At 41.1% G+C, this 23,412-nt stretch overlaps 2 protein-coding genes across 2 annotated transcripts; one reads left to right on the top strand and one right to left on the bottom strand.

Annotated features, from left to right (window-relative positions):
- Positions 1 to 2,539: 2,539 nt before the first annotated feature.
- Positions 2,540 to 5,629, bottom strand: LOC121575625 (cytochrome c oxidase subunit 6C-1). The gene is made up of 4 exons (XM_041888846.2): positions 5,527 to 5,629; positions 3,441 to 3,555; positions 3,076 to 3,207; positions 2,540 to 2,637 (listed from the first exon to the last, which is right to left on the bottom strand). Exons 1-3 carry the CDS (start codon positions 5,625 to 5,627, stop codon positions 3,082 to 3,084), a joined length of 342 nt encoding a protein of 113 aa, XP_041744780.1. The 5' UTR covers positions 5,628 to 5,629; the 3' UTR covers positions 2,540 to 2,637; positions 3,076 to 3,081.
- Positions 5,630 to 15,856: 10,227 nt separating this feature from the next.
- On the top strand, positions 15,857 to 23,061 carry tomm34 (translocase of outer mitochondrial membrane 34). The gene is made up of 9 exons (XM_045223298.1): positions 15,857 to 16,067; positions 16,302 to 16,444; positions 16,632 to 16,731; positions 20,525 to 20,677; positions 20,820 to 20,971; positions 21,128 to 21,275; positions 21,452 to 21,578; positions 21,673 to 21,770; positions 22,625 to 23,061. Exons 2-9 carry the CDS (start codon positions 16,312 to 16,314, stop codon positions 22,674 to 22,676), a joined length of 963 nt encoding a protein of 320 aa, XP_045079233.1. The 5' UTR covers positions 15,857 to 16,067; positions 16,302 to 16,311; the 3' UTR covers positions 22,677 to 23,061.
- The last annotated feature ends 351 nt before the right edge of the window (positions 23,062 to 23,412 follow it).

Below are 23,412 nucleotides of genomic sequence, written 5' to 3'. Positions count from 1 at the left end.
CACATATATTATTTAGTATATATAAAGACAAGATTAAATCAAGAATAGTGTGATGGGGGACAATATTAGCCTTTCACTTGTGAATGATATATTATCACTTGTGAATGATGCCCAGCTTAAGGCAAACTTTCTTTGGCAACTTTTTCAAATCATAGTCGCACACCTCATTTAGCCTAACCCATAGGCCTATATGTTTTGATTAGGTTTGTATAATAATAATAATAATAATATCACAACTAAAGTGGCCAAATAACTTCTTAAAATGAAGCACATGAATCCGCTTTACAATGGGTGTAGAGCCTAACTGGCATACACACGTAGCATGTGAGTTTGAATTTTTGTTGAAAATAATTTTCACCATAAAAATGTACCTTTAGAATAAAGGCATTACATGCATAATAACATTTGTGGTCACTTTTGAGAATAGTGTTTTCCTGGTAATGGAACATTCACGCTTATAGCCTGCTGCAGTGTGCACATTGCTGGGCTTATAATGTGAATAAATAACCTAATAGTTTATCAACATTTTAAGCTAAACGTTCTCATCTGTTTCGTCATGCTCATTGCTTAAAAAATGTTATTTTATATGCTAGTGGTTGTATTAATTTGGGATCTATCGCATCCCGCAACTCTCCCAGACTATGTTTGGAATCTTTATTTCTTGCACAGAATAGAATAGCTCAACGTTTGTACTATGGGGGATAGTAGATTGACATAAGTGAGTGCTTTTGCTGTTCATTAGGCCTACTCATCTTGTTGGCTGACGAAAAGTAAATGTGGACAGTTCTTCCAATACCTTCAATATGTGCCTCAGAATTGGATAAGGACGCGCGCAGTTGCGTCCCCGATGTGTCCGTCTTCACTTGTAGCCTGTGAGAAAGACCCGATCATGTGAGTGATTATTATTATATTCAAGGGCATAATGGCCACTGGCCGCAAAAGGCATGGATTATTTTAGGAGGATTATGGCCACACAAAGGGGAGGCAGCAGGGAAATTTGAGGCATTATCAAGTGCTTGTCAAATTGTGAATGAGAGACTGATGAAGTGTGTACAGCCTACGCAAAAAACGAAGCAGAGCTCATGCCTTTCAAATCATAGTTAACTCTAAATTAATCATACTTGTTTCTTTGTTAACCGCTCAACACAGAATAGCCGCATGTGCGCACTCCCTCAAATCGTTGAGAAAATATCCTTTCTATTTTATTCAGCTATGTTCAATTGTATTCTTCATACTATAAAATAATATAAAATAATGCTACGGAATTCTAAGCAAATCTTGTCTGCTAAATGAACTAGTGTAGCCCACAGCCATATGGCATAGCCAGATCAGGGCCTAACATAAGGACAACGCAGAGTTTGCTATTCTGTTCTTCTGAAACAGTGTTTTATATTAAATGTCAGCTATAGGGTATGGGTAGGCAACAAGTCAGCCGCGAGACGTTTTTTTTGTCAGAGCGAATGTTCGGGGGCCGGAAAATTATAATTTGTACACTGCAAATTGACCTCAACTAAACCCCCAAAAAGATTGCATTTGAAAATAATTTCATACCTACATTGAGACACGATCACATATTTTTATTTGTGGGAATACTTGGGAACAGATTTCCTAAATTAAAACTCTTTCAGCTGAATTCCTGGTGATTTTAGTCTTGATAAAAAAACGACAAATTAAAAATGCTAAAGAATAAATCACTTGGTGCATTTTGCCGACCTCTGCTCTAGTGTTATGTTTCCACCAGGAGTGTGACACTAAAGACTTGTGGCATGCAGAATCAACCTCTGCATCATTCAAGACTTGCTTTGTGAGGTGTTAAAATTCTGTTTAATAGCAATTAATGTAAATGACAGCTGGAAAGTACCCAGGGCCTTGCCTTGGCTCCAAGTTAGAGCAGGTTTGCCGGAGCCATGGCCCAGTGGGACACAGGTGTCGGCCCGCATAGATGGAAAATTAAAAGTCTGAGCCTTTTGGGTAAAACACTGGGGTAAATCCTCATTGGAAATGCTGCAAAAGACTGTCCTGTGGGCCCAACAGAAGGCGCAGCAAAGATGGATCCTCACAGTAGTCAGAAATAGACGAATACCTGCAGCCTGATGGTACCAAGCATGTCATTCATGTAAATAAATGTATTTCACTTGTGATAGAACATTATTTCACCATCTTTACAGTACCATACTTTCACCAATGAGGTAATGTAGTAGCAGCAATTGAATTAATGCATAGACTACCTGTGGTGAACCCTTCCGATGGAACCCCCCCAGACAATAATGTAAATTCAACACAGCATTGGCGAAGCTGACTTCAACTGATGTGTATTAATTACGGCTATTATGTGGCAAAAAAAAATGTGTCTGTTGCAAAATTGTTCCGATTGCTTCCGTTTGGTTCCTAAACTATTTCCGTTGCAAGACGTAATGAATACACTCTTGGTATTCTTTGGGAATGAAAGCAGTGTTGCATTCTTAATCAAAACTGTTTCAAAACAGTTTCTTTATCGCGATAACACAGATGAATCATAACGATGAGGCACAGGCACCCATAGAGAGAATCATTTATTTATGAGAACATAACCACAATGTTCGATGAGTAAATCACAGAGCAGGAACATCAGACCAGGAATGCACAATGGGACTCCAGCTGTAATACAAAGGGACATAAAACACATTGCAGTATTGCAGCTATAACATTGACAAATTTGACAATTTATTATAAAACCAATCATTCATGGTCCAAGAGGACTGCAGCATGCTTTTATCCTCCTTGTTAAGGTCAGCACCAACAAACTTCACTCAACTAATCATCGAGACCTTGTTTAGCCAATTCAAGGGCTTATTCAGTAGGCAACAACGTCTTGAAACATTTTAGAAACATTTGCACACTTATAGGACAAGTTGAAGTTGTATATTTTGAAACATTTTCTACTGATTTCTGCCTAAAGAACACAACCGAGGGGTGCCAATGCGGGGCTGGCTGGGACAAAAGCCTGCAACCAGTGCAGCCCTCCGGGACAAGGAGTGAAGAACACTGGCCTAATAGATATATGAAATTATGCCTCATTGGTTGCAAAATACTCACTGGGGTTTATTCGCCAGTTGGCCTTACACTTTCAAAAATGCCAGCTTCCCTCATGTTGTTGAACTCCTTTGTGGTGTCATATTGTTTGTAGAAATCGGCATAGGCCTGTTTCCTGGGCTCTGTCACACCGTACTGAGAAGACAAGACAATATCACCTCATCAGAATGAAGTATTTACTTATGAATACAAAAACGTCATCCTGTCTGTTCCTGAAGACATCCATTCAATGTGATAACATAACATAAATTCCATGATGGACTTTAACCATTCCATTTCACACTTTTCCTACATAGATAATGTTAAGGTGGCCGCCTTGCTGATATCCCGGGCCGCCTTAGAAAACAAAAACAAGATTGTCAGCTGACCTTGAAAGCTGCTGCAGCCACCAATGACAGGGCGAAGGCAATGGGCAAGTGGAACCTCAGACGCTTCCCAAGGAGTCCTCGCATTGCAGGCTTAGCCAGAGACATTGTGGAATACCTGGAATGTTCAGAAGAGAAATGGCACATAATTTACTTGGGTTGAAGTACAACAATGCTGCTTTCAGAAATGTCCTTATGTCAAGAAAATTATTGATATATTGGTTGTAGTTAAGATCGTAGTTAAGTTGATTGTAAGGAATTTGCTGTATGGTGAAGTTTAATCAGTCTTTTAGCTGCATGACCAACATCCAAGTCACATTTGGATCAATCCCAAGTGGTAGCCCTTCAAAGAAAGGTCACCAATCGGATTGGCAATTCAGAAAAGCATCTGAAGCTGGTGATACTATTGACATTGGCCAATGTGATCCATATATTGCATGTAAAATGCCTCTATTTAGAAATAGCCCATTAGAAAAAGTATGGCTAGCTATATCAGTCTAGCTAGCTAGCCAATTTGTGTGTTGGTACAGAATCAAGTGCTACCTTCGTTAGCTACTGGCAGCTAGTTATGTCAATAGTTTACTTACTTACCTAGCTAGTTAACTTAGTGTCACATTTACAGATTAAACTATCAATGTCATGACTCAAATGTAAAATGTAATGCTAACAAGCTCCTTAGTAGGCTGGACACATTACATTTTTAACATGTTTTTTTCTGATAAAAACGAGTTCATTGCATCCGCAGTGGAGCCCAGTTTCGTAATACTTCCATATGTCCCAGCTGCTTGCCTTAGTTTTGACGTAATCACGAAAAAACAGGCGTTATTTTAGGGCATTTTTCACCCTGCCAGCTCCTATTAGTTCTATTGAGCACCGTGGCACCATCTCGCCTTCCGAATGTTTTATTCCCAGCCCATTGTTCCATGTCACAATGCCTGCTTCGCTATTGTTGGCAATGAGACCTGCCCAGGTTGAACCAATTGCTGATAGTTAAAACGTTAGATAACAACAAAAAATTACTCATGGAACTCTGAGGTCATCCCATTGTTTCCTATAGGGGAAATATATGTATGTCTGTCTATTTCGCCAAATATCTCGCAATGTGTATATTTAGATTTTTCAACTCGGGCACCATTTTAATCATGATAATCTCCTCTTTCTAATTATGTAAAGCTGGGCAGCGTACTCCATTGCCGTCAAACGCTAGCCCCGAAATACGTTTTGCCCTTGGAACGCTGAGCTCCCCCCATTGTTTTCCTATGGAGAGACATGTTGGTATATTTTGCCAAATATCTAGCAATGTGTATATTTTGATTTTTTTCAAGTAGGACACCATTTTAATCACGACAATCTCCTCTTTCTAATTACGTAAGACTGGGCAGCGTACTCCGTTGTCATCGATCGCTAGACCATAAATAGTCAAGTTGACATCTTTTTCCTACTTCCTCGTTATGCAGACATAAGCACAGTTCACACCATCGAGGTGTGGATGTTTACTTTCTACACGAGTTATTTTTCAGTTTCGTCCTAAAACACAGATTGTAGTTGTAAAAGGTATACCTTTTTTGGAAATGGAATTCTAAGCATAATTCCAGTCAAAATAGGCTCCGCGAACGTTCGATTCAATTCATTTGCTATGGGCTCGCGCTAGTGTTCCAGTTTAGCCAACGTTCTATTGCCGTTTTTCAGCCTTGGGTGAATTTTGACTCGTTTGACCCAGCCTACCCCTTAGCTTAGCTAGCTAACGTAGGTACCCAGGCCATTGGGTAGATGGAGCGCTGTCAGCCGCTAGTCTTTGTTAAGAAAATAAAATCAACATAATTAACTAAACTAACGTTAGCTGCAATTGGCTAGGTATATATTTATATGTGGTCTGACAGTAAAACTACTACACCAATACCTGAAACAGTGCATTGCAAAGAGAACACATCGACAGTCAGAGGTTAGCAAATTTAGCAACAAACTAGCGGGTAATGTCGACAATTACAAATTGACTATGTAATGGAGAGAATCATAACATTTCAACAACTTGAACTATATATTTTCTGTACATGTTTGATAGAAAGTATTTGGTTACACATTTACTTACAAGTAGCACTCACGACCTTCAACAAAATGTGTTAATGCGGAAGGAATATCTCTTCTTCTTTCAATTTGTATTGGCGGATCGCAACTAACTGAAAGGCGCATACACCGCCACCTACTGTACTGGAGGCCGGTCGGCCTCCCTATTCATATACGTATTTCTCTTATCTAGCCCTGTGTTTCCGCCTACTGTTCTAGAGTGTGACTTCATTACACTTTGGCACAAAAAGGATAAGGGATGGAAGGAATTCTGCTGGTCTTGCGGAGGGTCAAGCTTGGTTTTTACTAGATAGCACAGCCACAAAGGCTTTATCGTAAACATTAATGGAAACAAAAATGAGCTTTTTGGTCTTAATTTAAAGGTTAGGGTTAGGCATATGGTTAGCAGTGTGGTTAAGTTTAGGGTTAAGGTTAGGTTTAAAATCAAATTGTAAGAAAATCAACTGTAGAAATATGCAGGGTTTATGACTTTGTGGCTGTAGTAACTAGTGAAGACCGACAATCTTGCAGAAGGAATACTGCTATTCTTGCAGAGGGATAATCCAGGACACGCGAAATGTCCATCGATGGAAGTATCAGCGCACAAGAATGATCATCAGAGATGCCCTAGTGATTCCTGCTTATATTCTTTATGGTGCAATAAACTAACATACAAGAAAAAAAACATGAAATATATCAGTATACCTAAATAGTATGCCTCAACACATTTTCTCTGCAAAATGCTCTCATGGTCAACAGAGCTGATCATTGACTGTTGGATATCAGACAAACAGCAACAATACACAATTGCATTTCTATTGTTTTGTAGCTAATTACAGAATAAAGTTCACTGAGACACTTCTTCACAATAATTAGTAAAGCCAGAGTCACCTTAGAAGCTTTGACATAAGGGAATGTACATGAAAACAGCATACAATAAGTGTACTGGACAATTTATTGGTGCCTCTGCATTAGCATTATAAATGACAATATGTTCAGAATTGTATGTATTGATCAGACATTTATTTGATAATTTACAGCATAGCCGAAATATTGATCAACATGAACACTCATGCGAAATAAAGGTGAGAAATAATGGTGAGACATCATTTAACATTTAAAAAAATATTAGAGCCATAAGCCTAATATAGGGACCCGGCCGCCCTACAGTGTGCAGGACCCCATTAATTCGTACAATTTGTAACACTCATCTCCCGTCCGAATGCTTGAAAAAAACTATACAAAGTATCAAAATGTGATACCACATCACATAAAAGTGAATTACTTAGGCTTTAAGAAATGCAACCAACTACAGAGATTGATGGGGGAGTGGGTGAAGAGGGGGACCCATGTACACCACTTCAATCAAGCATGCTTCAGTCACCCACTTGGCTTCAGTTACCCCCAACCAAGATTGAAGTGGGAGACAAATCCAGCTATGGCCTCCTCCTTGACAGGCCTCTCACACTGGGCAGACAGGGTTCCTGGGATGGACAGCTCGCACAGCTTCCCCCATACAGCGTGGATCAAGGGTGACCTTGTTGAAGAGGAGCCTTTCTACGTAGCCTATAATGTTTTTGAAAAGGGACGTTTGTTAAATGGGTAGTACATTTAATTTAATTTAATGATGCTATCAATTCGTTGATGTAGTGATCTACTCATTCTACAATGTGTTTTCTGGTGTTTTTGATGTACTCAATTTGAAATGTGCAATATTTGGTCGTGCACTTGTTGCCCTCTTGTAATTGGGTGGTGGTTAGAATGATTGAGCCTGAAACCTTGGAAATCAAGTTTAAAACAATGAGTTTATATCTGGTTGCTCTTCTTAGTATAGCTACAGTTGGCTTGTCACTCATTCAACTGACAACAAGCTCTATTCTTATACAATTACTAAATAAATAGCCAACATACAGTTTAAAACAATTAATAAACAAGTATTACAATGATCTATTCTCACAAATACATTGAATCATCTCATTCTTCAGCTAGCGCTCAATACACAGCAAGAAACTATCATGGTCCATACACATGAAGAGGGCACGACAACCCCTTTTCCCCCTCAGGAGACTGAAAAGATTTGGCATGGGTCCCCAGATCCTCAAAAAGTTGTTTAAGGGCTTGTTCAAACATTTTCAAAGACTCCAGCCACCCAAGTCATAGACTGTTCTCTCTGCTACCGCACGGCAAGCGGTACCGGAGCGCCAAGTCTAGGTCCAAAAGGCTCCTTAACAGTTTCTACCCCCAAGCCATAAGACTGCTGAACAATTAATCAAATGGCCACCCGGACTATTTGCATTGACACCCCCCCACCTTTGTTTTTATACTGCTGCTACTCGCTGTTAATTATCTATGCATAGTCACTTTACCCCTACCTACATGTACATATTACCTCAACTAACCTGTACCCCCGCACATTGACTCGGTACCAGTACCCCCTGTATATAGCCTCATTATTGTTATTTTATTGTGTTACTGTTTTTTATTACTTTTTTTTAACTTTAGTTGATTTAGTAAATATTTTCTTAATTCTATTTTCTTAAAACTGCATTGTTGGTTAAGGGCTTGTAAGTAAGCATTTCATGGTAAGGTCTACACCTGTTGTATTGGGCGCAGGTCTTTTTTCCTTCTCCAAACGAGTTTAGCCAAAGCCACGCCCCTTTTCAGCTATGGGTGTTTTCCAGCCTACTTACAGTACGTCCGCTTCATTGGTCAACAGCATGAGAGTGCAGAGATTGGATGGATTCAGAGAGCCTCAGCCAGGCGTGTGCCGTCAAAACACAGGAGAAAAGCAGACAGGTGCCGCGTAAAGATCAAACCTGATGTGATATGTGTTCAAGAAACGTGGCTTAGACCACATCTTGATTTTATTAGTCCTTGTTATTGCTCAATCAGATCTGATAGATCAATTGGACAGGGTGGTGGTCCAATTCATAAGGGAAGGTCTTGTATATCGTAATATACCTGTTCTATCTGAATATGAATGTGTGATGGTGGAAATCTACAGTGCAAGTAGTAATATTAAGTCACAACATTTTTACAACCCTTGTCGTCAACTATCTGTAGCTATGTTTGATGAAATATCAGGAGAACTGGGCACTAGAGAGATATGGTGCGGCGACTTTAATGCACATAATAGTTTATGGGGAAGCACACATACAGATGCTAATGGTACTATTGTGGAAGATATGATGGAAACAAGAGCATTAGTGTGTCTTAACGATGGATGTGGTACAAGAGTTGATGTTGGTAGAGGGGTTACATCCTACCTGGACCTCACACTGGCTTCTAACTCTATTGCATCTATGTGAATGGAATGGAATGAATGATTCTACTGTTGGAAGTGATCATTTCCCGATTTCGTGTACCATGAACTTTGATGTTACTATTCCAGATAGGGTACCATTCAGAATATGGTGCTTTCATAAAGCAGACTGGGAAAAGTTTGGTGATCATTGCTTAAAGTCTGTTGGACAGTTGTCTTTAGAGAGGCTGATTTTGAGTGCTGCAAATGTATATGTACCAGTGAGTGACTTTATACATACAGTGCATTTGGAAAGTATTCAGACCCCTTGACTTTTTCCACATTTTGTTACGTTACAGCCTTATTCTAAAATTGATTAAATTGTTTCCCCCCCTCATCAACGCACACACAATACCCCATACTGCCAAAGCAAAAACAGTGTTTTAAATTTTTTTTGAAAATGAAACCCCCCGGAAATATCACGTTTACATAAATATTCAGACCCTTTACCAAGTATTTTGGTGAAGCACCTTTGACCTTTGGCAGCGATTACAGCCTCGAGTCTTCTTGGGTATGACGCTACAAGCTTGGCACACCGTTTCTCCCATTCTTCTCTGCAGATCCTCTCAAGGTCTGTCAGGTTGGATGGGGAGCGTCGCTGCACAGCTATTTTCAGGTCTCTCCAGAAATGTTCGATCGGGTTCAAGTCCAGGCTCTGGCTGGGCCACTCAAGGACATTCAGAGACGTATCCCGAAGCCACTCCTGCGTTGTCTTGGCTTTGTGCTTAGGGTCATTGCCCTGTTGGAAGGTGAACCTTCGCCCCAGTCTGAGGTCCTGAGCGCTCTGGAGCAGGTTTTCATGAAGGATCTCTCTGTACTTTGCTCCGTTCATCTTTCCCTCAATCCTGACAAGTCTCCCAGTCCCTGTCGCTGAAACACATCCCCACAGCAAGATGCTGCCACCAACATGCTTCACCGTAGGGATGGTGCCAGGTTTCCTCCAGACGTGACATTCAGGCCAAAGAATTCAATCTTGGTTTCATCAGACCAGAGAATCTTGTTTCTCATGGTCTGAGAGTCTTTATGTGCCTTTTGGCAAACTCCAAGCGGGCTGTCATGTGCTTTTTACTGAGGAGTGGCTTCCGTCTGGCCACTCTACCATAAAGGCCTGATTGGTGGAGTGCTGCAGAGATGGTTGTCCTTCTGGAAGGTTCTCCCATCTCCACAGAGGAACTCTGGAGCTCTGTCAGAGTGACCATCGGATACTTGGTAACCTCCCTGACCAAGGCCCTTCTCCCCCAATTCCTGTGTTTGGTAGGTCGGCCAGCTCTAGGAAGAGTGGTTCCAAACTTCTTCCATTTAAGAATGATGGAGGCCACTGTGTGGGGACCTTAATTCCTAGATAAATATTTTGGTACCCTTCCCCAGATCTGTGCCTGATCACAATCCTGTCTCGGAGCTCTACGGACAATTCCTTAGACCTCATGGCTTGGTTTTTGCTCTGACATGCACTTTCAACTGGGACCTTATTTAGACAGGTGTGTGCCTTTCCAAATCATGTCCAATCAATTGAATCTACCACAGGTGGACTCCAATCAAGTTGTAGAAACATCTCATGGATGATCAATGGAAACAGGATGCACCTGAGCTCAATTTCGAGTCTTATATCAAAGGGTCTCAATACTTACAGTACCAGTCAAAAGCTTGGACACACCTACTCATTCCAGGGTTTTTCTTTATTTTTACTACTTTCTGCATTGTAGAATAATAATGAAGACATCAAAACGATGAAATAACACATGTGGAATTATGTAGTAACCAAAAAAGTGTTAAATCAATATATATTTTATATTTGAGATTCTTCAAAGTAGCCACCCTTTGCCTTGATGACAGCTTTGCACACTCTTGGCATCTCAGAGTTTATAATAGTACAAGGGGCAGGTAATTCCAGGCAGGCAAAGAGTCGTAATCCAAATCAGAGTCAGGCAGGTACAGGACGGCAGGCAATCGGTAGGTCAAGACAGGCAAAGGGTCGTAATCCAAATCAGAGTCAGGCAGGTACAGGACGGCAGGCAGGATCAGGGTAAGGACAGGCAGAAAGGTCAGAACTGGGAAGACAAGGAAAAACTAAAAGCTGGAGTACAGGAAACACGTGAACATGCTGGTAGGACTTGACGGAACAAGACGAACACAGGGGATAATTGGGACAAATGGGAGACACCTGGTGGGGGGTGGAGAGAATCACAAGACAGGTGAAACAGATCAGGGCGTGACAAATAGTGCTGCATAAAGTGTGTGGGTGTGTGTGTCTGTGTGTTCTCACCATACAAGCCTCCATGAGTGCTGTGTGCCTCTCGTCTGTGATCCTGGTTGGCCCCAGCCTCTAACAGGAAGCGTACCGTGTCCAGATGCCCTGTGTGTATGGACAAGAGGAACGATGATAAACAATGCTCTGGGTGCTTCTTTTCTACAATTGCATTTCTTGTTGAACATTCATTCATTGTCAACAGAAGTGACAACATTACATTAGATCACTAATGCAATGTGTCAGATGTCTGCTGTGTGGATTTGTGTGGTGTTTTATAGGGAGGGAACAGAGGCACACTTTTGCTGATTAAGAACTGTCCTGTACACAGGTGTCCAGCTCTGGCTGAGTGAGTAAAGTGGACACATGGAGACACATAAAATCAAATCAAATGTTGTTTGTCACATGCGCCGAATACAACACAGTGAAATACTTACTTACAAGCCGTTAACCAACAATGCAGTTTTAAGAAAGAATACCCCCCAAAAAATACAAAATAAAATAATACGAAATAAACGTAACAAATAATTAAAGAGCAGCAGTAAAAATAACAATAACGAGGCTATATACAGGGGGTACCGGTACCGAGTCAATGTGCGGGGCCACCGGTTAGTCGAGGTAATTGAGGTAATATGTACATGTTGGTAGAGTTATTAAAGTGACTATGCATAGTTAATAAACAGAGAGTAGTAGCAGCGTAAAGGGGGGGGGGTGGTAAGGCAAACAGTCAGGGTAACCATTTGATTAGATGTTCAGGAGTCTTATGGCTTGGGGGTAGAAGCTGTTTAGAAACCTCTTGGACCTAGACTTGGCTCTCCGGTACCGCTTGCCGTACGGTAGTAGAGAGAACAGTCTACGACTAGGGTGGCTGGAGTCTTCGACAATGTTTAGGGCCTTCCTCTGACACCGCCTGGTATAGAGGTCCTGGATGGCAGGAAGCTTGGCCCCAGTGATGTACTGGGCCGTACGCACTACCCTCTGTAGTGCCTTGTGGTCGGAGGCCGAGCAGTTGCCATACCAGGCAGTGATGCAACCAGTCAGGACGCTCTCGATGGTGCAGCTGTAGAACCTTTTGAGGATCTGAGGACCCATGCCAAATCTTTCTCCTTAGGGGGAATAGGTTTTTTTCGTGCCCTCTTCACGACTGTCTTGGTGTGCTTGGACGATGTTAGTTTGTTGGTGATGTGGACACCAAGGAACTTGATGCTCTCAACCTGCTCCACTACAGTCCCGTCGATGAGAATGGGGGCGTGCTCGGTCCTCTTCTTTTTCCTGTAGTTCACAATCATCTCCTTTGTCTTGATCACGTTGAGGGAGAGGTTGTTGTCCTGGCACCACACGGCCAGGTCTCTGACCTCCTCCCTATAGGCTGTCTCGTCATTGTCGGTGATCAGCCCTACCACTGTTGTGTCATCGGCAAACTTAATGATGGTGTTGGAGTCGTGCACTGTATATGGAGACTGTTTAATGCCAAAAATAAGGGGTTAAATACATGTAAAATACATTCCTGATCCTACTTATATCTCTCAGATATAGGACAGACACTTCAGAACAAACTTCCTTTAGATGTTTTGGGCGGACTATCTGTTGTTGCATGTAGTGAATATGTTATTCAATGCATTTGTAATAGCAGTAAGGCCAAAAATTATTTTTCATCAAAGTATTGTTTAATATTTTTTTTATACTTCAAGGGGTCTTAAAATTCTAAATCAGAAAGCTAAATGATCCTTGGTATGACCTTTTAAAACAATTCCATATAGCTTAATTGTATCACTTCGCCTCTTCCTCTCTGCTGACACTATCTCACCAGAGAAAGCTTCCGAGCAAACGGAACAGCGCCCCTCTGTCTTGCTATATGTAGCCCATGTATCTGATACTGTCTGATTAAAAAGAGTATGACATGCCATACTCTTTTTGTCCAGACAGCATCAGAAACATGGCCTACATATACTGAGACAGAGGGGCGCTGTTTCGCTCGCTCGGATGCTTTATCTGAGATTGATGAGTCTTTCTGTCTTCGTCAAATAAATGATCAATATTTCAATATTTTATTTAGAATGGGAAAGGAGGTACGGTTGGGGGGGCCAGGACATAACGCCGACCCTGAAATAAATATTCGTAGAAGTCACAGAGGATGCATGGAGACATGTCAAAATGCAGAATTTATTTTTATTTATTAATATAAAAAATCTGATTTATTGAATTTTCCATGTGGTCTAGAGGGCACTTAATATCACTGATTTTAAAATTCAATACTTGTGCATAATTTCTACTTAACATATCAAAGGGTCGCAAAAGGCACTCATTTCGTGGAACAACCCATATATTCCTTCCATGTTGTATTTGCTTGCCACCTGCTTCTGCTTGTTTTTTAGGCTGGGTATATGGCGCTGGGCTGGGTTATGGTTTTGTCTAGAAGGGATACAGCTTTTGTCAAATTTGACTTTTCATAGCAGGTTTAGGAGAAATTACGCAGCAGGTTAGGATAATTAATGTAGCAGGTTAGGATAAGTAGGTTCAGGTTAGGAAAAGGGTTAGGGTTAGCTAATATACAAATAAAACAATTAACTTTTGAAATGAATTTGACAAACGCTGTATCCCATCTAGACATGACTCTGGGTTATTGTCATGTTGTATAGTACCTCACCCGATGTAAAAAAGGATTTACATACATTTCCTTGACTGATAGGCCTACTAACAGCAGTGTTGTTCAAGTGATTGGCCCCAGAACCCTGAGTGGCCTCATGAGCAGTGGAGAAAGTACATTGAGAGAAAGCTACAGGGCCTCCTGTAGCTCAGTTGGTAGAGCATGGCGCTTGCAACGCCAGTGTTGTGGGTTCAATTCCCACGGGGGGCCAGTATGAAAAATGTATGCACTCACTAACTGTAAATCGCTCTGGATAAGAGTGTCTGCTAAAATGAAAAAAAAAAAAAAAAGACAGCTGGGCCATATTCATTACGCCTATTCTGTTGCAAAACATTTCTTAAACGGAAGCAAACAGAACGGAATGGGGAGGGACCTACCTTGAATTTCTCCAATAGAAACTCTCGTTTTAATTTCGTTTTGCAACTGTTTAGTTGTGTTTTTTTATTAAGGATTTTAGCTACATTAGGCTGCTGCTGAGTGACACTGGATGGGTTACTGGTCATCCAGCCTGATCTTCAAATAGAAACGAGGCAAGCACCTTTCCAACGAAAGGAAGAACCAAAAAGGAAATCTAACACCATACAAGAGTACATGTTCTTGAGATAGCGTGCACCTCCTTGCCCAGAACAGAAGTGAACGTGCATCTGTTACAGCCTGAATTCAAAATTGATAAAAATGGACACAATACCCCATAATGACAAAGTGAAAACATGTTTTTAGAAATGTTTGCACATTTATTGAAAAGGAAATACAGAAATATCTAGTTTACAGAAGTAGCCTATTCACAACCCTGAGTCAATACTTTGTAGAAGCACCTTGGCAGCAATTACAGCTGAGTCTTTCTGGGTCTGCACCTGGATTGTGCAACATTTGTCCATTATTATTTTACATATTCTTCAAGCTCTGTCAATTTGGTTGTTGGTCATTACAACCATTTTCAGGTCTTGCCATATATTTTCAAGTAGATTTAAGTCAAAATTGTAACTTGGCGACTCAGGATCATTCACTGTCTTCTTGGTAAGCAACTCCCGTGTAGATTTGGCCTTGTGTTTTAGCTTATAGTCCTGCTGAAAGGTGAATTCATCTCCCAGTGTCTGGTGGAAAGCAGACTGAGACAAGTTTTCCTCTAGGATTTTGCCTGTGCTTAGCTCCATTCTGTTTATTTTTTATCGGAAAAACTCCCCAGTCCTTAACGATTACAAGCATACCCATAATATGATGCAGCCACCACATAGCTTGAAAATATGCAGAGTGGTACTCAGTAATGTGTTGTATTGGATATGCCCCAAACATAACACTTTGTATTCAGGAAAAAAAGTTAATTGCTTCGCCACATTTTTTACAGTATTACTTCAGTGCCCTCTTGCAAACAGGATGCATGTTTGGAATATTTTTATTTACATTTACATTTACATCATTTAGCAGACACTCTTATCTTATTTTATTCTGCACAGGCTTCCTTCTTTTCACTGTCAATTAGGTTAGTATTGTGTAACTACAATGTTGTTGATCCATCCTCAGTTTTCTCCTATCACAGCCATTAAATTATGTAACTGTTTTAAAGTCACAATTGGCCTCATGGTGAATCCCTGAGCGGTTTCCTTCCTCTCCGGCAACTGAGTTAGGAAAGACGCCTGCATATTTGTAGTATTTTCAAAAAAGATAATTCCACTTTGACATTTCATGGGGCTCTGAATAATACAAGTGCCAAACAAATCTCATTTTAATTAATGTATATCATGTATTCCATATACAGTGATTCACATTATGGCCAATGGAATGGGTGGAGTAAAACAGAAACACTATGTATTATTCAGAGCCCCATGAAATGACACCATAAATACATTCTACAGACCCTACTGAGTATTCCCTACAATACTTTTACTGCGGCACCCAGAATATATTTTGCTCTATAAGCCAATATGTATTCCATATACAGTTATTCACATTGTGGCCATTTATTTGACCTTGGAACTGGTATTAAAACCCACATTTAATGCAAATGTCACTTAAATAGGAACAAATATGAATCATTGTTAATGTTTAGACAATTATTTTTCATATATCATGAATAAATATAGGTTATTGACAAATTTCTACTATTACGTGGAGTTCTTTTATTTAGAACTTTTTCCAAATTCTGTGACCCGGAAGTACTTTTTTAGTGTTGCGGACGAAACGCTGATGTTGGTTATCGTGCAAGCAAGACACATTTTACACCTCTAGCTAGGTAGCTAGATTGTTTAACATCTTGGTTTTACTTGCTACGTTATATATTAGACGATTTGCGGACGAGTACAATACAGTACAGTAGATTATAGATAGCTACACAACCACTAGTTTGCCCTGCAATCAACATTAATTCACTCATTGGTAAGTCGACACATAGGCTAGCTTCTTGCTAACCCCTTTTAAGGAATTAACTAGCTAAAGTTATGCTAGCCAGACACATATTTATACAAATATATTCATTATTCAAGGTAAGTATGTAACTAACTAACTTAGAATGGACAACAAGTTATTTTGGTTTGTAAAAGTTGGCTAGCTAGCAAGCTAACGTTAGCTAGCTAGCTAACCTTTCATTTAACTGTGTCTATCATGTTACAGCAAATCCAATATGCCACATAAGCGTCGTTCCCAGTCTTCTTGGACAGAGTTGAAAAAAACAGGCAACGAATGCTTTAAAGCTGGACAGTATGGGGAGGCTGTCTGTCTTTACAGCCAGGCGATCAAAGAAGTGGAGAAATCAGGTAGGCAGCTAACTAGTCCTCTAACCAGTCACAAGAATCGGCTCAATGTTTTAGATTATAATCTAGTGTTTTCTCAGATCTAGCTACGTGTGTTTCTATATTGTGCATAATTTAAGACACGTTTTCTGAAACCAGCACAAGCCTGCCATGTTCTGATACATTGTTACCACTGTAAATTAATTTACAGGAAAGAAGAATCCAGATGATCTTAGTATCCTGTATTCTAACCGTGCAGCCAGTTATCTGAAGGATGGAAATTGTGGGGAGTGTGTGAAGGACTGCACAGTGTAAGTAGCCTACATTGTGGACATGATGTTTAGTGGTAGGCCACGCAGACCTGTATCTTCTGCTTGACAGGTAGTTTTAGCCCAATATTGGACTGAAGGTGCCCAATGTTACTCCTTAGTCCAAGGACCTTACATGTTCTGTTTAAAGGGCGAATTGGCTCTGGAAGCCAAAACAGCCAAATACTCCATCAAAACGTGAATCAATTCTCAATTGCGGTACAGTTCTACAAACATAAATCCCTCACATCAAAATAATTTCACAAATGCAAAATACAGTGTACACTGTTTTAACCGGTTTTAACACAGTTGCAGCTGACAGTATTTTTCAGTGACAACACGTTTGTGGTGTTTGTCTTCAGTTTACACAGAGTTGTTCGGAGACGCAGATAGCTAATTAGCACAGGTAGTCCACTCTGTGTTTCATCTGTTTTCCTTAAACAAACGCTGTAACTTGGAAATATGGCTGTGTGGAAGCCTAACCCTCTAACCAATTCTACTATTGTGTGTTTTTTGGCGTTATTTGTAATTTATTCTGTACATAATGTTTCTGCCACCGTCTGTTGTGACCAAAAAGAGCTTCTGGATATCAGGACAGCGATTACTCACCTCGTATTGGACGAAGATTTTTTGTTCAACGAGTCGGACGCGAAGGATAACCTACAGACACCCGACAAGGCCCAAATCCCTGTCATTCGCATGAGAAAGAGACAGAGATATCGTGGACGTAGGTCGGGGTGCCTTGTAAGGATCCGACGGCGAGCGAGTAATCTGCCTCTTCCATCAGTCCTATTAGCCAATGTTCAATCATTTGAAAATAAGGTAGACAACCTAAGATTACAGTTATCCTACCAACGGGACATTAAAAACTGTAATATCTTATGTTTCACCGAGTCGTGGCTGAATGACAACATTGATAACATACAGCTGCGGGATATACGGTAAGACAAGGGGTGGCGGTCTGTGTATATTTGTAAACAACAGCTGGTGCAAAAAATCTAATACTAACGAAGTCTCAAGGTTTTGCTCGCCTGAGGTAGAGTATCTCATGATAAGCTGTAGACCACACTATTTACCAAGAGAGTTTTCTTCTATATTATTCGTAGCTGTCTATATACCACCACAAACCAATGCTGGCACTAAGACTGCACTCAATGAGCTGTATAAGGCCATAAGTAAACAGGAAAACGCTCATCCAGAGGCAGTGGTCATAGTGGCCGGGGACTTTAATGCAGGGAAACTTAAATCCGTTCTACCTAATTTCTACCAGCATGTTAAATGTGCAACCAGAGGGAAAAAAAAACTCTAGACCACCTTTACTCCACACACAGAGACGCATACAAAGCTCTCCCTCGCCCTCCATTTGGCAAATCCGACCATACCTCTATCCTCCTGATTCCTGCTTATAAGCAAAAACTAAAGTAGGAAGCACCAGTGACTCAGTTAATAAAAAAAGTGGTCAGATGACGCAGATGCTAAGCTACAGGACTGTTTTGCTAGCACAGACTGGAATATGTTCTGGGATTCTTCAGATAGCATTGAGGAGTACGCCACATCAGTCACTGGCTTCATCAATAAGTGCATCGATGACGTCGTCCCCACAGTGACCGTACGTACATACCCCAACCAGAAGCCATGGATTACAGGCAACATCCGCACTGAGCTAAAGGCTAGAGCTGCCGCTGTCAAGGAGCACCAGCTGTTCAGGATGACTATGTGGTCAACATTCACAAGGCCGCAGGGCCAGACGGATTACCAGGACGTGTACTCTGAGCATGTGCTGACCAACTGGCAAGTGTCTTCACTGACATTTACAACATGTCCCTGACTGAGTCTGTAATACCAACATGTTTCAAGCAGACCACCATAGTCCCTGTGCCCAAGGGCACTAAGATAACCTGCCTAAATGACTACCGACCCGTAGCACTCACGTCTGTAGCCATGAAGTGCTCTGAAAGGCTGGTCATGGCTCACATCAACACCATTATCCCAGAAACCCTACACCCACTCCTATTTGCATACTGCCCCAACAGATCCACAGATGATGCAATCTCTATTGCACTCCACACTGCCTTTTCCCACCTGGACAAGAGGAACACCTACGTGAAAATGCTATTCATTGACTACAGCTCAGTGTTCAACACCATAGTGCCCTCAAAGCTCATCACTAAGCTAAGGATCCTGGGACTAAACACCTCCCTCTGCAACTGGATCCTGGACTTCCTGACGGGCCGCCCCCAGGTGGTAAGAGTAGGTAACAACACATCCGCCACGCTGATCCTCAACACGGGGGCCCCTCAGGGGTGCGTGCTCAGTCCCCTCCTGTACTCCCTGTTCACCCATGACTGCATGGCCAGGCACAACTCCAACACCATCATTAAGTTTGCCGACAACACAATAGTGGTAGGCCTGATCACCGACAACGATGAGACAGCCTATAGGGAGGAGGTCAGAGACCTGGCCGTGTGGTGCCAGGATAACAACCTCTCCCTCAGCGTGATCAAGACAAAGGAGAGGACTGAGCACGCCCCCATTCTCATCGACGGGGATGTAGTGGAACAGGTTGAGAGCTTGAAGTTCCTTGGTGTCCACATCACCAACGAACTATCATGGTCCAAACACTCCAAGTCGTGAAGAGGGCACGACAAAGCCTATTCCCCCTCAGGAGACTGAAAACATTTGGAATGGGTCCTCAGATCCTCAAAAAGTTATACAGCTGCACCATCGAGAGCATCCTGACTGGTTGCATCACCACCTGGTATGGCAACTGCTCTGCCTCCGACCGCAAGGCACTACAGAGGGTAGTGCGTACGGCCTAGTACATCACTGGGGCCAAGCTTCCTGCCATCCAGGACCTTTATACCAGGCGGTGTCAGAGGAAGGCCCTCAAAATTGTCAAAGACTCCAGCCACTCTAGTCCATAGACTGTTCTCTCTGCTACCGCATGGCAAGCGGTACCGGAGCGCCAAGTCCAAATGGCTTCTCAACAGCTTCTACCCCCAAGCCATAAGACTCCTGAACAGCTAATCATGGCTACCCGGACAATTTGCACTGCACCCCCACCCCCACCCTGTCTCCCTTTTTTACTCTGCTGCTACTCTTTATATTATTTATGCATAGTCACTTTAACTCTACCCACATGTACATATTACCTCAATTAGCTCGACTAGCCGGTGCCCCCGCACATTGACTCTGCACTGGTACCCCCCTGTATATAGCCTCCCTACTGTTATTTTATTTTACTGCTGCTCTTTAGTGATTCGCTTTTATTTATTTTTTGCTTAACACTTTTTGTATTTGTTTTACTTTGCATTGTTGGTTAAGGACTTGTAAGTAAGTATTTCACTGTAATGTCTACACCTGTTGTATTCGGCGCATGTGGCAAATACAATTTGATTGGATTTGATCATTTGATTTATCAATTTAACCTTTTTTAAATTTTTATTATTATTATTTCTTGCCGATATGAAAGATAAGGTCCTTATTCTTCCAAAACCGTACGGCAAGCAATGCGTGTTAATATTCAGACCGAGCGTCGTGGCTCTTAACAAAACTCCCCCCTACAGAAGACTCCTTCGTCCAATGATTTTTATGTGTAATGTAATGGAACTGAGAGTCATGATCAAGGGCTACAGGTGGTTCATACTGGTGAAGTAACACTATTACCTAAAATGTATCAACATATTTTCCCAATACTCTAGTAGCTCATTACTTTGTGTGTTGTTGAATAGGTTCTGTCTTTTTTGTACTTGCTACAGCAGCAACACTCATACCTAAAACATTTTTAATTTTATAGATCTCTTGACCTGGTTCCGTTTGCCATCAAGCCTCTCCTTCGCCGGGGTGCAGCATATGAAGCACTTGAGAGATACAGGTTAGCCTACGTGGACTACAAGACGGCCTTACAGATAGACTGTAACATACCTGCAGCCCAAGATGGTACCAACAGGTAAAACATATCCATTTGAACTTATTCTTGTTCACTAAAAGCCTTTCAAGTCCTTTAACTTCTGGAAACTTCTCTATGTCACGCATAGAGGACATAATCAAGATAGTGGAATGTACAACTGGATAACCCCCTTTCCTTCCAGAATGACAAAGTGTCTGACAGAGGTGGATGGACAATCATGGCGAGAGAAGCTCCCACCCATTCCCACTGTTCCAATGGCCGTCAAAGAAAAATTGTCTCAGGCAACACGCCAACAAACGACGCACAATGGCACCAGAGAAAAAGATACATCTGGTTTGTCTTTCATATGATTCAGTCTTGTTTTGCTGTCCAAATATGAATGGAAACAGAAAACTGTTAATAATCTTCTTTGCACAACCTGTAACAGAAATATACACAAAAGTGTACAAAGTAGTGTCATAAATAAGATGTCTATTTTTTTTCTTTCAGTCCCAGGAGAGGATGTAATTAAAAAAGCCCTATGCCTGAAAGAGGAAGGCAATGCACTGGTGAAAAAAACTGAGTACAAGAAAGCCATAGAGAAATACACTCAGAGCCTCAAACACAATTCCTCAGAAATCACAACGTACACAAATAGGTGAGGCTTATAATGTCTATCTGGTGTGTAGACAAATGCCAAAGAAACCTTTGGAGTGGTATTCCCATCTCTGCATTGTCATATAATTCTGTAAAATGTTATTGCCCAGCTCCTGTCAGACTTGGGATGTGCATAATTTCTATATGGGGACTAATTTGTGCCTTTGTACTAAACAGGGCACTCTGCTACCTCTCTGTGAAGATGTACAAGGAGGCAGTGCGAGATTGTGAAGCGGCCCTGCAGCTCGACTCTGCTAATATCAAGGCACTGTACAGACGAGCTCAAGCACACAAGGAGCTGAAAGTAAGAGCCTTTCCGATGAACAAGAAATGTAGTGTATAGATCGTATGTACCTGTTTTAGCATTTTGTTTGATTTGTGTTAATTTTGCCCTTCAGGATTACAAAGCTTGCGTTGAAGATCTAAACAGCTTGCTGAAGATTGAGCCAAAGAACACAGCCGCACAGAATTTACTGCTGAACGTGCAAAATAAAAAGTGAGCTTGTGATTCGGATGCCTGTGGATGTGAAGGACCCTATGCTGACCTGGTGTACATGCCTGAAGTGCCTGTATTCACTCACAGAAGCAGTTTTTCCTATCTATTTCCTGGCCTCTTTAACTTAGAGAAGTTCTTTTTTTTTACAACCATATTTCTATGTTTGATGTAAATGGAATGTTATAGGAGGGTCCAGATACCTTTTTGTGATTTTACTTGTTTTTGAGAAACTTACCACAAACAGAAAATCACTTCCTCATCCTTGTTGTGTAGTATGGGGGCCCTGAAAAAACATGAACAAAGGCTAAAAAACACCCAAATACGTCCTTTTAGAAACGGCAAAGCTCTCCGCATAGGTATGCAGGTCTTTAGATGTTGTACACATGATATTGTGTCATTTAGAACTTAATCCGCAAAACGTTATATTACATTTTGTTGTGATACCGCTCTGTCCATTCTACGGGTAACTGCCAAAATAAAGGAAACACTTGAGTAAATGAGGGATACAGAGTATATTGAAAGCATGGGGTGCTTCCAAACAGGAAGTTCCAGACACTCTATGCAAAGGCGCATTGAAGCTGTTCTGTCGGCTCGTGGTGGCCCAACGCCCTATTAAGACAATTTATGTTGGTGTTTCCTTTATTTTTACAGTTACCTGTAGCAGCAGGCTACACAGAATGGAACAGCTGGATAGGGGAAACGGCTGGAGTCGCACAGAAGGGGATATAACGTTGCAGATAAAGTTTGGAATGACAATTTCATGTGTACAATGTCTAAAGACCTGCATCATTATACTGAGAGCTTTGCCGTTTCTAAAATGACGTATTTGGGTGTTTTTTTTATTTTTTTTTTAGGGCCCCAATACTGCACAAAGAGGATGAGGAAGTGATTTGCTGTTTGGGGTAAGTGTTTCTCAAAAACAAGCGAAATCTGAAAAAAGGTGTCTGGACCCTTCTGTACATGAAATGTACACAACAAATTGAGATTTGGTTGTAAAAAAATAAATAAAAGTATCCTTTAAACGCACTCAAGTTGGAGTATTGCTGTGAGAGGAAGCACAGTTAATGCATTGCATATTTAGCCTTCATATACATAATGCAATCACTGCATGAAACTGGAAATATAGCATTCAACAATTGTTTAACAAGGACTATTCATTTGTACTGTATTTCCACTAGTATAATAAGAGATTGTTTGTTTATCAAACAATGTTTCATTTATGTTAGTCATGTCATGATCAATAAAATAACTGTTGTAGTTAAAGGGATAATTCACCCACATAACAAAATTACATATTTGTTTCTTTACTCTGTAAGCAGTCTATGGACAAGGTATGAAAACAATCCATGCGTTGCTTTTGTTTACATGGCCACTGTTTTCGAATGCTAACTTTTTAGCATTTGTGGCACAAATCCAATGCAACTCAATGGTACATACGGTGCATTCGGAAAGTATTCAGACCCCTTGACTTTTCCACATTTTGTTACAGCCTTATTCTAAAATGTATTAAATAGTTTTTTCCTCCCTCATCAATCTACACACAATACCCCACAAAAAAAGAAGGAATTATCACGTTTGCATAATTATTCAGACCCTTTACTCAGTACTTAGTTGAATCACCTTTGGCAGCGATTACAGCCTA

The sequence above is a fragment of the Coregonus clupeaformis genome, chromosome 10 (genome assembly GCF_020615455.1).
Source record: "Coregonus clupeaformis isolate EN_2021a chromosome 10, ASM2061545v1, whole genome shotgun sequence".
In the NCBI taxonomy this organism is placed as follows: domain Eukaryota; kingdom Metazoa; phylum Chordata; class Actinopteri; order Salmoniformes; family Salmonidae; genus Coregonus; species Coregonus clupeaformis.
This window is presented reverse-complemented; position numbering and strand designations above follow the sequence as displayed.